The following is a 13,243-nucleotide window of genomic DNA, read 5'->3' on the forward strand; positions in this document are numbered from 1 at the left end:
CTGGAGTCACCACCTCTAATGGAGAGTCGTTCTCAGTGGCCTATTCAGCCCAGGGGGGCCAGTTAGCCTGCTGGTATTGTGATGTGCAGCCCTGCCCTCAGGAGCTGGTGGGACCCCAGCTTGTTTCACACAAGCCACTGAGCAGCCATCTGAGTTGACTTGATTTTAATGATGATTAAACATGTTTAACAAGTCCTCCGAGCAGTTGTTCCAGTGCAGTATTTACTTAGTTCCCATTTCCCTCCCTGAAACATGCTCCCGTTTCAGTTGTACTGAGGCAGAGGCTCTTGTTTTCCCTCTAAAAATAGAATTCTTGGAGATTAGAATTACCCGCTAAGACAGCAGAGAAAAGAGAGAAAACCCCAGAGCCTCCAGGATGTCACTAACTTAGAATCAGAGAATCTCAGGGTTGGAAGGGACCTCAGGAAGTCATCTAGTCCAACCCCCAGACTTGGGAGGCTGCAGAGAAGGCTCAGAGATCACAAGAAGAGTGAAGCTCAGGCTCTATCTGGGCGCGTCTGCATTTCAGTAACAGACGTTAGCGGACGGGAGCTGAGCAAGTGAGAAAATGGCTGTCAGCCAAGAGGAGCAGATCATTTCTCCTTCTCTCCTCTCTCCATTGGCCTTCCCTTCTCACCCTACCAAAAATCCACACGTGCACAAATATTTAATGTGATGGCAGAAAATAGTTTCTAAATATTCCAATGGGATTTGCATTGTTTATAATTTGTTTGGCACTGATAATTACATCTTACATTTTTCTAGCTTTACTTAAAACTGTGTACTGCTCACCCATGCATTTAATTATTGCTCTGCGACTGCTACAAGGTTATTTATTAAAGAGTTATTTTATCTTGATACAGTGGATCTTTTCTCTTATTCCCCTCCTTAATGTTGTGTTATTTTCATCAGAGAAATTTCAGAGAGTGAATGCAAATTGCATAGCTCCACAATCTCCGTCTCCCGTACTTTGCTATTAGTATGTCACTACGCTGAATGCTGATGTCTCCAGTGCTGCAGCACTGTAATGATATATCCTCTTTTATATGCAGTTGTCAGCGCAAATAATTAGACCTAAAAGTTATAGCTGAAATATAATCCAAAAATGGTGAGGCCCTGTTTTGGAAATTGTCTATAAAATGTCAGCATTCAAGGATGCATTGGGAACATAAATAGTACAGCATTGTTTGAGCACAAGATTAGACTGTAAATGCATTTTTCTGGTTCCAGTTTTTCCTATCCTGCTGTTGATTCTGACAATAGATTGTGAGGCTCCAGTAACTACCTTTCCATTTGGAGACCTTGTTTAAAAGAGAGAGATGAAAGGTGTCTAGAGCTGCGTAAACCATGCAGCCCAATGATCCTGTCTCTAGGAGGTTGTCTCCTAAGTTCACTCCTTCCCCACCTCAAGCAATTGTCTTGGAGAAGGAGAGGGACTTGCAGGCAGTAGGCTTGGAGTTGGGGTGCCAAGACATTCCACTTCCCTGGGATTCTCTTGCTCTCCAGCTCAAATGTAATGAAACGGGGAGTCTGTCGCCTCAGAGACGTCTGGTCACCTCACCAAACCTAGGACATTCCTAGCACTGCTCCTTCTCGGGGCGGGGGGAGACACGGCTGCTCTTTTCCCCGGAGGGAGGGACGAGGAGGGGAAGCCAGGAGTAGCGGGTTTGGGTGCAGGAGGAGCAGCAACTGGGAGACTGGGGGGTCCCTTCATGCCCAGGAGAGCAGCAGAGACAAGGCAGCAGCAGAGGCTCCTGTGAACATACATGGGGGGGCAGCACTGATTGGCTGGGGGGGAAATCTGCCTGCCCATCCCTTACCTGCCACTGTGTGTGATTGGCCAGGGGAGTGGGAGCTGGGGATCGGGCTGGTGCCACCGTGGCAGGGCAGTGAGAGCAGGAGGGAATCGGTTTGGGAGCCAAGGGAGACCAGGGAACAGGTGCATGGAGTACTGGGCACTGGGGGGGGAGGAGCATTGAGTTTTTTGGGGGGAGGGGCTGTGGGAGCTAGAGAGAGAGTCTGTATTTGGGGGTGGGGGGGTAGGGTGACCAAATGTCCTGATTTTATAGGGACAGTCCCAATATTTGGGGATTTTTCTTACATAGGTGCCTATTACCCCCCCCCACCACCACCACCACCCTCTGTCCCGATTTTTCACACCTGCTCTCTGGTCACCCTGGGGAGGGGTGGGGGGAGGAGTCAGCGGCTGTTGCCAAGATAGCTAGTGGGAAAAGACAGCTTCGTGTCCCCCTCCCCAGTGCTGCCGCCCTTGTTTCACTCTGGAAGAAAGACAGACAGACAGACACACTCTTTCTCTCTGTGTAACATTCCCACTGGGGCCCTGCTCTGCTCCAGCACATGAGATGTGATGGCTCTGAAGGTCTAGATTAACCCATGAGTGTGTGAAGCCCTTGGTTGGTGCCCGGAGTCTCCCAGGCTGACCGGAGAGCAGAGAGGAGGGTAGAGCTGCAGGCTCTGCGTGTGCTGAGGTCACTCTCTGATGGAATCAGAGACTTGGAGGAACGGCCGCTCCAGTGGTGAAAGGAGCAGGGCTCCTTGCGCCAGATGCAGGGAATGTGCACGCTAATGCATGCTAAATTATTAACCCTTCTCAGTCTCTTCCGTCTGTGCTGTGGTGTTGCTTCTTCTCCCACGTCTCCTCGGACTGTGCTGCATGGTCCTTTCGCCCTCTCCTGTATGATCCAGAGCAATGGCTCAGGTTGCATTGGGTGATTTACCACTTTGGGGTTCACTTTCCCTCCCAGGCAGGGTGCTCAGATAGGGAAGCTTGCTGAATTGCGCTGCGTTACGCAGCCGTTCATGATGCCCAGTGCTGGGATGAATGGCAATGAATCTCATTTTTGACAGTCTGCTGGTTTAAATGAACCTCTGAATGATACTATTGTCCGTTGAAATCATTTTAATATGCACAGCAATTTCCCCCATGCTGTTCTTGCAAAACCTCCAAACACCTTCTTTGATCTTGATCCGAAAAGAAGATTTTTTTTAAAAATTGCAAATTCTTGTCAAGAAAATCATAATAAAAAAGGGAGGAAGTTACTGCAAGAAATGGAGGGTAACAAAAATTTCCAAAGCGTTTAGGTGGCATCACAGGCTGCACTAGCTGTTGTGATTTGACTTGTAAATTGGAGAACATTTCTGGAGAGCTGCTCTTCGAGGGAGTTATGCTGGTTTAAATTATTAGTGAGTTCTTATGCTAGGGGAAGCAAGAGACTTACAGAACTGGCTTGAGCCAGAACAGGATATGTGGGTGCTATGTAAGCTTCTATGAGCGCTCTGCCCGCGCTCTCTAATGCTAACTGACAGCAGCTCTGCTTGTCCCACCGGACCAGCCACTAAAAAAAGCTGCCAATTATCCCCAGATGATGTGCTGGTTCGTGAGAAAGTTCATCTCCTGTAGTTCCCGTACTGACGGTCTGGCTAGATTAGAATCATGGCCAGATTCGTAACTAAAGGCATCTCCGAGCCTCCCCCTCTCTTTCCCCCCAACCTTGTGTAAAAGCTCCGCCCTGATATCCATTGTTACTAGCTGAGACGGTGTAACTGAACGGGTGCTGCCTCTCACTCCACTTAGCAGGGAGCCCATCTGAGCCCACCATTGATTTCCCAGCCCTGCTCTGGTGAGGGAGGGGGCAGCTTTGTGGCAGTTCCGCAGTGCGTCACCAGCAAGATTGAATCCGTCTCTCCGAAGTAAATTTAGGAGGCCAGGTTAATCTCCTCACATCTTAGGTGTGAGCCCACGCTGGAGCCTCCTTGGCAGCACTGGCTGCTGGCTGCTCTTGGTACCACCGTGAGGTGTGGGCAGATCAGCATTCCCTGGGTGCTCCAGCTAGTCATGCCCAGACACTGAGGCCTGGCGGGGGGTGCAGCAGGGGCTTGGGACGGAACAGAGGCCCTCGGTCGCCCACGGGTCTGCAGAACCCTGGCTGGTTCACCTCCAGGGCATGCTGCAGGGCCTTCCCCTGGGTCGGTGGCCAGTTTCCCTAGTGCCCCAGGATGTTCTGTCAATTCCTGTTGCTTCTCTTTTGCGGTAGTTTTAACCTGGTGCAAATTCTGCACAGATAGGGACCCACAGGGGCTGCCCAGGCCATTCTGGCCTCTTTGTCGTGGTGAGGCCAGCATAACCCCTCTGTGGAGTGAGGCCACAGGCAGAGGGGATTCCTAGGGCCCCTGGTTCCCAGAGTGTGGGAGAAGAACAAAGGCAGTGCTGTTTTTCCACCCATCTTCCCGGCTGTCGAGTAGTGAGCCATGTCCAGCATTGGAGGGAACGGCCTGGTGACACTCAGCGTGGGGATTGGGCTGACCCAGAGTAATGGGGCATCTGCAGTCCGCTGCTGAGTCCTCAGGAGGGGTGAGGAGCTGTTCCCGTCTAGAATGGAGGAACAGTGCACCCATGGGGCCGGGGAGGGGGGGAGGACAATCCTTTAAGTAAAGGAGAAATTGTGCTAAGATGTAACCAAGAGGCCTCCTGGGGCCATCTCTCTGCCCCACCAGCCTATGCGACTGTCACTCAAGGACAAGGGTTTGCCTAGAAACCTTTTCCATGTATTGATCCGCTCTGGAGAGGGGAGGAGAGAGTATTTTCTTTGCCGTCCATCCCTTCCCTAGGCACGCAGACCCCCATCTCCAGTCTATTGTCTAGCAGCCTTCTCTCTTCCCCTGCCGACTGCATAGTAAACAGCAGCTTTGAAAAGGGGCCAGAGGTTCTCTCCGCAGCAAGCTGCGCAATGCGCGGAGGCCTTTATTGGCAGATTCACAAGCTGTGTTCCTTCCCAGCAAGGGCTGACCGCGTTCCTCGCCCTTGCAAAGGAGAGCCGGGGACTCGAGTCCGAGGGCTACGTGTCAATGGGGCCCAAGGCTCTCTGAGCCTGAAGTGAATGGCAGGGGTTAGGTTGGGGAGCAGCTGTGTCTGCAATAGGGGCCCTGTCTATGGGGTGGCAACAGAGGGCATTCTAGCCCTGTTCTCGCAGGATTGGGCTGTGAGGGCTGTTTCTGCATGCTGGTTTTTCTGAGACTCCAACCCTCCTGCATGGCCTCGCTGGGAGAAGTCGAGCTCGGTGCTTTCCATTGTCCAGTGTCTGCATACCTGAGTCAGTGTGCATCTCCCTAGCCCATTCCCTTCGCTGTGTGACCCCATCCCGGCCTCTCTTGCCTGCCAGGTGCATGTCAGGTGCATGAACAAATGCTCTGTGCAGACCTACAGCTTTTCTCTCTTTTTTTCTTCCTTTTGAAAATGTGGGAGGTGCGGGGAGGTTGCTGGCCCTGGACTGGGACTGGCTGAAAGAATTCAGCACCATGTCCGTTGGAAAACGAACCCTGCCTCCTAAGGAACGGTGCTGGGGTGCTTTGACTGAAAATACACACCATCATGTTAAACCCATCGCCATGTCCATCGAGTCCGCGCGGTGTTCTCGTGACTGTGTAGCACTCGAGGAGAGCTTCATTTCTGTCTGGTTGGGGGAGCGCTCCCCTGTCAGGCAGGTAACGCCTCACTGGCCATCACACATGTAGCTATTGATTTGGGATTTAATAATTGATTAAAAGAAACAACCAGCAAGACTTTGGATTTAGACATCTTAAAAAGCACACGTTATCCTTCCCCCTGGCTGGTAAGGAGCTAATGAGCCCTGTTTTGTCTCCAAGAAGATGTGTAGTACACACACATTGTTGACAGCATTGTCTAATTTATCACCAAGTCATAGCTCTGTTGTACATCTAGCGTGGGGGCTTCTGTGTTCAGTCTATTTCTGCAAGTCTGTTGATTTGGGAATGAATCATCAAAGAGCAGAGCTAGTGAAATGTGATTAGGCAGCGTCAGCCTGTCAGACTGAGCTGATGCTGCTGAGGCGCGTCAGCCGCTGTGCAATTTCCAACGAGTTTTTGCAGTGCCAGGGCTGATGTGGAACGATGCCCAGTGCCACCGTGCTCCCCACGGGCCCTGCATCAGAGAGTCCTTCCAACTCCCCGGGCAAAGTGCTGGGACCTGGAGCTACCGGGATTCCCTTTAAGATCCCGCTCTGTGACTGTTCGCTGCTCTGCCAGCCGGGGTTGCACTGATTGAGAGTAATTGGGAATGGATGGCTCCGTGTGAGTGAGTCAGTCGTGAACCTTCCCTGGGCTCTGACATTTCCTTTCCAGTGGAGAAGGCTGGGGAGTGCGAGGGTTCCAGGCGAGACACGTTCAGGCAGTTTCCCTTTTTAACTACAGACCAAACCGCATTAGCCCAGAGCAGGCAGAGATTTACGCAGCACAGTTGTGTTTCTCTGCCCCTGCTTAAATAGGCCCATAACACTAACGCTGCAGAATGGGCCTCGTTGCTCAGTGTCATTTCTCTGACTGGGATGCATACGGCTGGCAGCTTTAGAACTTTATTGTCGCTGAGAGTTGCTTACAAATAAGTCTTGGATGAAATGCCCTGCAAGAGATTGCTCTGGAGAGATGCTTTGCGATGTAATAAGGAGAAATAGGTCTCCCAAAGTGCTGCCCCAAAGGTGAGACGGGTTCTGGCAACCCAGCACTCTCCTGTTGAAATGGATGTGATCTCACAGCTGTCAGGATTAGTATTTCCTGCCCAGCAAGGTGTTCGGATCAGGCTGTGACACTGTCATGCAGCTCTGGCGACTGTTTCTTTTTCTGCAGTAACCCCAGTGCTAATTCAGAAATAAAACCTCCCGCACCCCCTGCCCAAGCCCTGTGAGGTGTAGGGAGCGGGTGGCGTTGCTCTAAGCTAATAAATTGAGCAGGTAATTCCATTTTGCAGAGCTTCAGTGGGCCCTGTACAAAGAAAGCGTGTGAGTGGCATTTGTGCATGTTTTCCAATTAGAGGGATGTAATTTAAATGGGGAATGGTTCATGTTAGTAATAGCCTCAGTTTGGGGGGAGTGCATGGGCCAGCCCTTAATGAGTGGTTCTAATAAGATGCCAGTGGCTAAGGAAGGAGAGCAGCGTGTGTGCAATTTGACAAAGCAGCAAACAGCTTTTGTGCTTCGTTATATCTATCTCTATGGATAGATATACGCCCTGTCCGTGAAAATGTCGAACCCCCTTGCTGTAGCTGAGTGCCACGTGCCGATCCAGTGACACCACTAACTGTCTCCTCCTTGTTACAGTGCGGCGTGTCGCACCTCGATTCTCGATCCCTCCCAGCAACCACGAGGTGATGCCTGGGGGGAGCGTGAACCTCACGTGTGTGGCAGTGGGCGCACCAATGCCCTACGTGAAGTGGATGGCTGGCGTGGAGGAACTGACCAAAGAAGATGAGATGCCTGTTGGCAGGAATGTCCTGGAGTTGAACAACATTGTGCAGTCTGCCAGCTACACCTGCGTGGCCATGTCCTCTCTAGGCATGATCGAAGCCACGGCCCAGATCACTGTCAAAGGTAAGACACGGCACAGCCACCCCATCCCTGCTGCTTTTCAGAGGGGTGTGGAAGTGCCTAGGCCTCCCATGGGCTGCTGTTGGGTGCACTCGTAGCCTCATGGCCCTGCTGCTCAGGAAGAACGTTCACAACTCGCGACCTGATTTTTCCATTTGTTTTCCAGCTTAGATTGGACTGTTCATGCCTGCGGCCTGTCTCCTCCCCCTGTGCGTGGAGCCCACGCCTCCCTTGGCAAGGGAGAGTGTGGGAGGCTGCTTGCCTGTGGGCAGGGCCTGATGTGCCAAGAGGCATCACTGGGGCTACAGGGTCTGTTTCCGGAGGAATTCTGACTCCAGTCTCCAGCCACCCTCCCCCTTGTCAAGGGACCCATTTTAAACAGGGATAAAGCCGTTGCGATGCCCTTGGGCTGTGTGCATAGGGACTCACCGGTGAGTGAGCTCAACTGCCCGCTATGCCCTCAGCCTCTCTCCTCCCATCCTGCACTGTCTCTAAGGTGTGGTTCCTGCTGTAGCACTGACAGGCATTTCCTTTACTTGGCCCCAACGTGAGTTTCTCCTCACTCTCGATTCCTGTGGATGCAGAGCCCTGCGCCCGAGATTCTGGCTCTGCGTCTCCAGCTAGTGCCCAGGCAGGCCCAGAACAGCCCTGCCCTCCTCCCCCAGCAGGCAGGCTGTAACTCTCGTTTCCACAGGCACATTGTTCTTCTGTCCTCACAAGCCCCTACTGTCTCCTGGTCCCCTTTTAGCACCAAGGCCTTGCTCAAACAGTGCCCCGGAACTGAGACTTGGTCCCCTTTGACCTGGGAGTTCAACACACATTCTCCTTCTCCAGATCCCGTTCGCAAAACCCTTTCAACCCTCAGCCACTCCTTGCATTCCCCGTCACTCGGTCCCTGCCCCATCCCTGGGTTTGACCGTTCCTCCCTGCCAATACCATGTCCGCAGCTGAGAGCGAGCGCGCAGAGGGGTGGGAGGCACAGCTCCGCCGCACGGTATTAGCGCCTCAGTCCCTGCCAGCTCTCCCCACACCCGGGGGGTAGAAGGTGTTTAACACAGGGCTCAAGCCCTCACACGTCAGGCACTCTGAAGGGGCCTAGGGCTTTCTGCTCACTTCTCATTAGAAGCAAAGATCTTTAAGCCCCTTCCACTCCATTTCTCCCCCCCCCTCGTGGGCTGTGTGTTCTCCTAGGCGCCACAGTGTCATTTCATCTGGTGCCTGCAGAAGAGCAGCTCTGACACTGGGTGGAGCAGAAGACGCGTATGGTCAGTGCTGGTGAAAAGCCATTATAAATTAGCAAAGTGTGTGGTTCCATACAGTCTGTCCCAAACGTCAGTGCTCTCACACACTGGCCTGCATGCTAATGCACTAACTAGACTTGCTTTTAGGGACCATCTACGGTATATATCACGTGTCCCGTCTCTGCCTCTGGAAATCAGTACTCACCTGTCCCCCGGGAACATGTGATTCCCAGTGCAGAGCTATCGGGAGGAATGCTTCACCCTCTCCAAATACTCCCAAGTTATGTGACTTGTTGGGGGAGAGCCTGTCCCCACCACCAGCATGCCCAGGACTGAGTCAGCATCAACAGTGATTTAATGTTATGTTGCAGTAGCACCCTGAGGCCACAGTCAGAATCCAGTTTCCAGGGTGCTCAGAGCTCTACAAGCCCACACAAACATGATTCTGTCCTGAAGAGCAGACATTGTTCGGCTGTACGTTCCAGGGGGGCTTTCTGTAACTTTCTGGTCAAACATCCAGATGTCTGACTTAGAACTGGATTGCTTTTCTTCAAATCAAGATAGTTGGGCACTCATTTTGGGACAGAGTTCAGTTCCTTTTTGCTCAGACTTGGGCATTACTGCAACACAAATAATTAATAACCAGTTACCTGGGCCAGTACATCGGAGACTTCATTACTGGACACTTTAATTCATGTATTAGCTTAATGCTCTGCAGATTTCTCTCGCTTTGTTCGTCTGGTAAAATGGCAAATCTGGAAATGTTTTGCTGCAGCAACTGCAGATCTCATTAACCTTTGCCAGAGGATGCTGTGAAGGCCAAGACTATAACAGGGTTCTAAAAAGAACTAGATAAATTCATGGAGGATAGGTCCATCAATGGCCATTAGCCAGGATGGGCCGGGATGGTGTCCCGAGCCTCTGTTTGCCAGAAGCTGGGAATGGGCGACAGGGGGTGGATCACTGGATGATGCCCTGTTCTGTTCATTCCCTCTGGGGCACCTGGCATTGGCTGCTGTCAGAAGACAGGATACTGGCCTAGATGGACCTTTGGTCTGACCCAGTTTGGCCGTTCTAATGTTAACACTTCAGTGATCCCAGTGTCAGAATTCCTGTGGACCAATGTATTGTCTGGTTACGGTTTGACATGCCACCCTGTGAAATCATGGCTGTGAAAGCTGGTAATTTCTCTGGCTGCATGTACTGTGATACTTTCAGGGCATCCTTGTCATCAGCCCATCTAACTGCACTGCAGCCTAGGATGTTCTCTGTGGAGCAAGTAGCCTGGCCCCAGATTGTGTGTGGTGCTTAGGCCGTTTTGTGGCGTCCCTTTGTGAAGCTTGCTCCTGGAGCTGTAGCCTAGCCCAGGCAAGCACCTTTCAGCTGCCAGCTCGAGACCCCAACACCAAGCATTCCTGCATCCCTGTTAAATTACCTTTATTTAGCCTGTTGCTGGCAAGTGCTTGAAGCACGTCTAATAATATGATTGCTCTGTTTATCCTCCCATTAAGAACCACTTCGTGCAATATATGATGATATAAAAATGCATGTTTCAGAGTATGAAATGATTTCTGCCTTTTAAAGAAGAATGTTAATGGGAGGTGGCAGCTCCATTTTTGTCCCTCTGCACATTGCAGGAGTTGAGCTGACTGAATTATTTAAAATGCTTCTCTCTCCTTCCAATCCCAGCGCTGCCGAAGCCACCCACAGAGCCACTAGTGACTGAGACAACAGCCACCAGCGTGACCCTCACCTGGGACTCTGGCAACTCAGACCCCATCTCTTACTATGTCATCCAGTACAAGCCCAAGTCCTGGGAGGGCCCGTTTCAGGAGGTGGACGGCGTAGCGACAACCCGCTATAGCATTGGTGGCCTCAGCCCGTTCTCGGAGTACGAGTTCCGCATCATTGCCGTCAATAACATCGGCCGGGGGCCTCCTAGCGAACTGGTGGAGGCACGGACCGGAGAGCAGGCTCCTTCCAGCCCGCCCCTGAGGGTCCAGGCACGGATGCTGAGTGCCAGCACCATGCTTGTTCAGTGGGAGCAGCCCGAGGAGCCCAACGGACAGATCCGAGGGTACCGGGTTTACTACACGACGGACCCCCATCTGCCTCTGAGCATGTGGCAGAAACACAACACAGACGACAGTCACCTCACCACTGTGGGCAGCCTGATAACAGGGACCACCTACAGCATCCGTGTCTTGGCCTTCACCTCCGTGGGTGATGGGCCTCCCTCCGACATCATCCAGGTCAAAACGCAGCAGGGGGGTATGTATGAAACCTTCTTTTTAGTGCTGCCGTCCTGCTCCCAGTGCTGCATGTCCCTCGCGCTCTGCCCCGGCATGCTGCTCTGCAGGGCGCCTTCTGTGTCCCTGGCTTCTGAGCCATGCTGGGTGCTTCCCCAGTCACATGCCAAGTGACAGCTCAGTGCCAGAGACAGCAGCTTCAAACCGTTAGTGTGTGTCGGGGGGAACCTGTGTCAATTTCAGCAAAAATAACGACCGTACCGACTTGTGTTGGACTCTGGCTGGACCCCCGGGGAGGCCGAGTAGTGCACCCCTGCAGCCGGGCTGGGCTCTCTGGGAGGTGTGTCTGTGTGCAGTGGAGGAGGCCGATTGAATCACTGACTAGAATGAGCATGGCCTGGGTAGGCTCTGGTGGGTCTGCGCTGGAGCTGGACGAAGTGATTCCCAGCTCCGGCAGACAGACAGACACGCACATGAGTGCGCTGAAACTAGCCCTGGAGCAGCGGGAGGGGCTGGCCGCCCGAGCACATACCTAGGTGTTTGGGCGGGATCGTACTGGGGTCGCTGGCCCCTCCCGCTGCCGTGGCTGCACGACTGTTTTTAGTGTGCTGACTCGGGGAGAGCTCAAGTGGGTGTGTCTGCTCGAGCAGCCCACACCCCCTTCATCCCCGGCCTGGCCGCAGGGACTCGTCGCCTGGCCTGAAGCTGGGGAGAGGAAGAAAGGGCCAGGGTTAAATACAGGAGATCCTTTCCAGGGCCAGGTTCAGCCTATGGGAGCAGAGTCTCTGCCGCCCTTTGTAGCGCCCAGGCCATCACTAACTGTATTTTATTGGTCTCCAGTTCCAGCCCAGCCAGCTGATTTCCAGGCAGAGGCAGAGTCTGATACCAGGATCCTGCTGACGTGGCTCCCAGCCTCGCAGGAACGCATTACAAAATACGAGCTGCTGTACTGGGAAGGAGAGGATGGGAGTCAGGTGAGGAGTCTGCCTTGGCTTCGGCCAGTGACTAGGAGGGTCAGAGCGTGATGATCCAGCAGCGGGAAAAGGCCACCGCTACCTTAGCTGGAGTATCTTGGGGCTCTGCATCGCAGGACAGTAACAGAAGTGTTTTCTCCCTCTTGGATCTTTAGCGTATGGTGAAACCGAAGCTCAGCCTGTCTCTCGTACACATTGCTTCTCAGCACGGGGCTTGCTTCCCATCGAGTTAGTCTGGGGTCTGTGATCTGAAGCTCTGGTGCCTCGAGAAAGCACAGTGCATTGATCTCTGGGTTTCAGCAAGGCATTCCTAGTGCTGGGCTGGCAGGGGACATATGCAGGGTAATGAAAATAAAGCTTTCAAATGGGCTGCAACATTGACTACAAAATGTGGCTGCACGGCTCCAAGACCAGAACTGCTTTGGAGGCCAGGCGGCCTTGGCAGCTGGACCTTCAGGAACGGCCATGCAGCCCAGGAGAAGAATGTGGAGGTGTCCTGGGGAGAGTCCCTCCAGAATCCATGTTGGGTCCCTGGAACAATCAACACCAACCCAAAGCAGCCATCTCAGATTTATCCCTGGTGCATTGCAGCGTAGTAGTGATAATAGAGACCCATTGCTGTGTGTGTACATGGCCCGGTTCCCTGTATGTTCTGCCAGAAACAATACCAGTCGCTTTGCAGGTTGAACTCCACTGAATACAGTGAGTTCCTGTAAGCAAGCCACTCGCCCTTCCTGCAGGACAGGTGTTGATGGAGCGCTCCAGGGGACCACCCCCCCACATGGGCATCTCCAGGCCTGCTACAAACACTAGCCAGTCCATGAGGTGGGGCTTTCTCCCCATGTCACAGCTGGCCAGGGACTCCCCAGTGCAAATCTGAGACAGAGCAAGGAATAGAACCCAGCTGTCCTGAGACGTAGGCCTGTATTTAATGAGGCTCCCAAAACCTGTCACAGGGAATTAGCGCTGTGTAGACAGCCACGCTGCGAGGGCAGCATCGTAAAGCTGAGCACTTCTCTGTGGAGTCGTCGCGGTTTCATGTAAGAAGCTAGGACACTGGAGGGGTGTTTGGCAGCATGGGGAGGCTGTGTGGCTCAGGAGCTCGGGGCAGTTCTGGGAGCGTGGCCGCTGGCTCCCCCTGGCCTCAGGAGCTGATCCTGGGGAGAAATGTTTATCTGCTCTTCTCTAACGGTGAAAAATAACTAGTCTCCCATCCGTTTTCCAGCGCAAGGTGAACTTTGACCCAAGCTCATCGTACGCAGTGGAAGGTCTCAAGCCTGACACACTGTACAAGTTCCAGCTGGGAGCCCGTTCGGAGCTGGGGCTCGGGGTGTACACCCCAGTTCTAGAAGCCAGAACTGCCCAATCCAGTAAGTGTCCAC

General features: G+C 52.9%; 1 protein-coding gene across 7 annotated transcripts in view; it reads left to right on the forward strand.

Moving 5' to 3' along the window:
* Positions 1-13,243, forward strand: part of PTPRF (protein tyrosine phosphatase receptor type F) — a 411,971-nt gene that overhangs the window by 317,861 nt on the left and 80,867 nt on the right. For all 7 annotated transcript variants that reach the window (XM_045026633.1, XM_045026635.1, XM_045026634.1 and 4 more), the window contains exons 7-10: positions 7,131-7,400; positions 10,328-10,909; positions 11,728-11,861; positions 13,087-13,231. In XM_045026633.1, coding sequence (XP_044882568.1) covers positions 7,131-7,400; positions 10,328-10,909; positions 11,728-11,861; positions 13,087-13,231 — 1,131 coding nt within the window. The remainder of the gene's footprint in view (positions 1-7,130; positions 7,401-10,327; positions 10,910-11,727; positions 11,862-13,086; positions 13,232-13,243) is intronic.

This window comes from Mauremys mutica, chromosome 8, assembly GCF_020497125.1.
Source record: "Mauremys mutica isolate MM-2020 ecotype Southern chromosome 8, ASM2049712v1, whole genome shotgun sequence".
NCBI classification, from domain to species: domain Eukaryota; kingdom Metazoa; phylum Chordata; order Testudines; family Geoemydidae; genus Mauremys; species Mauremys mutica.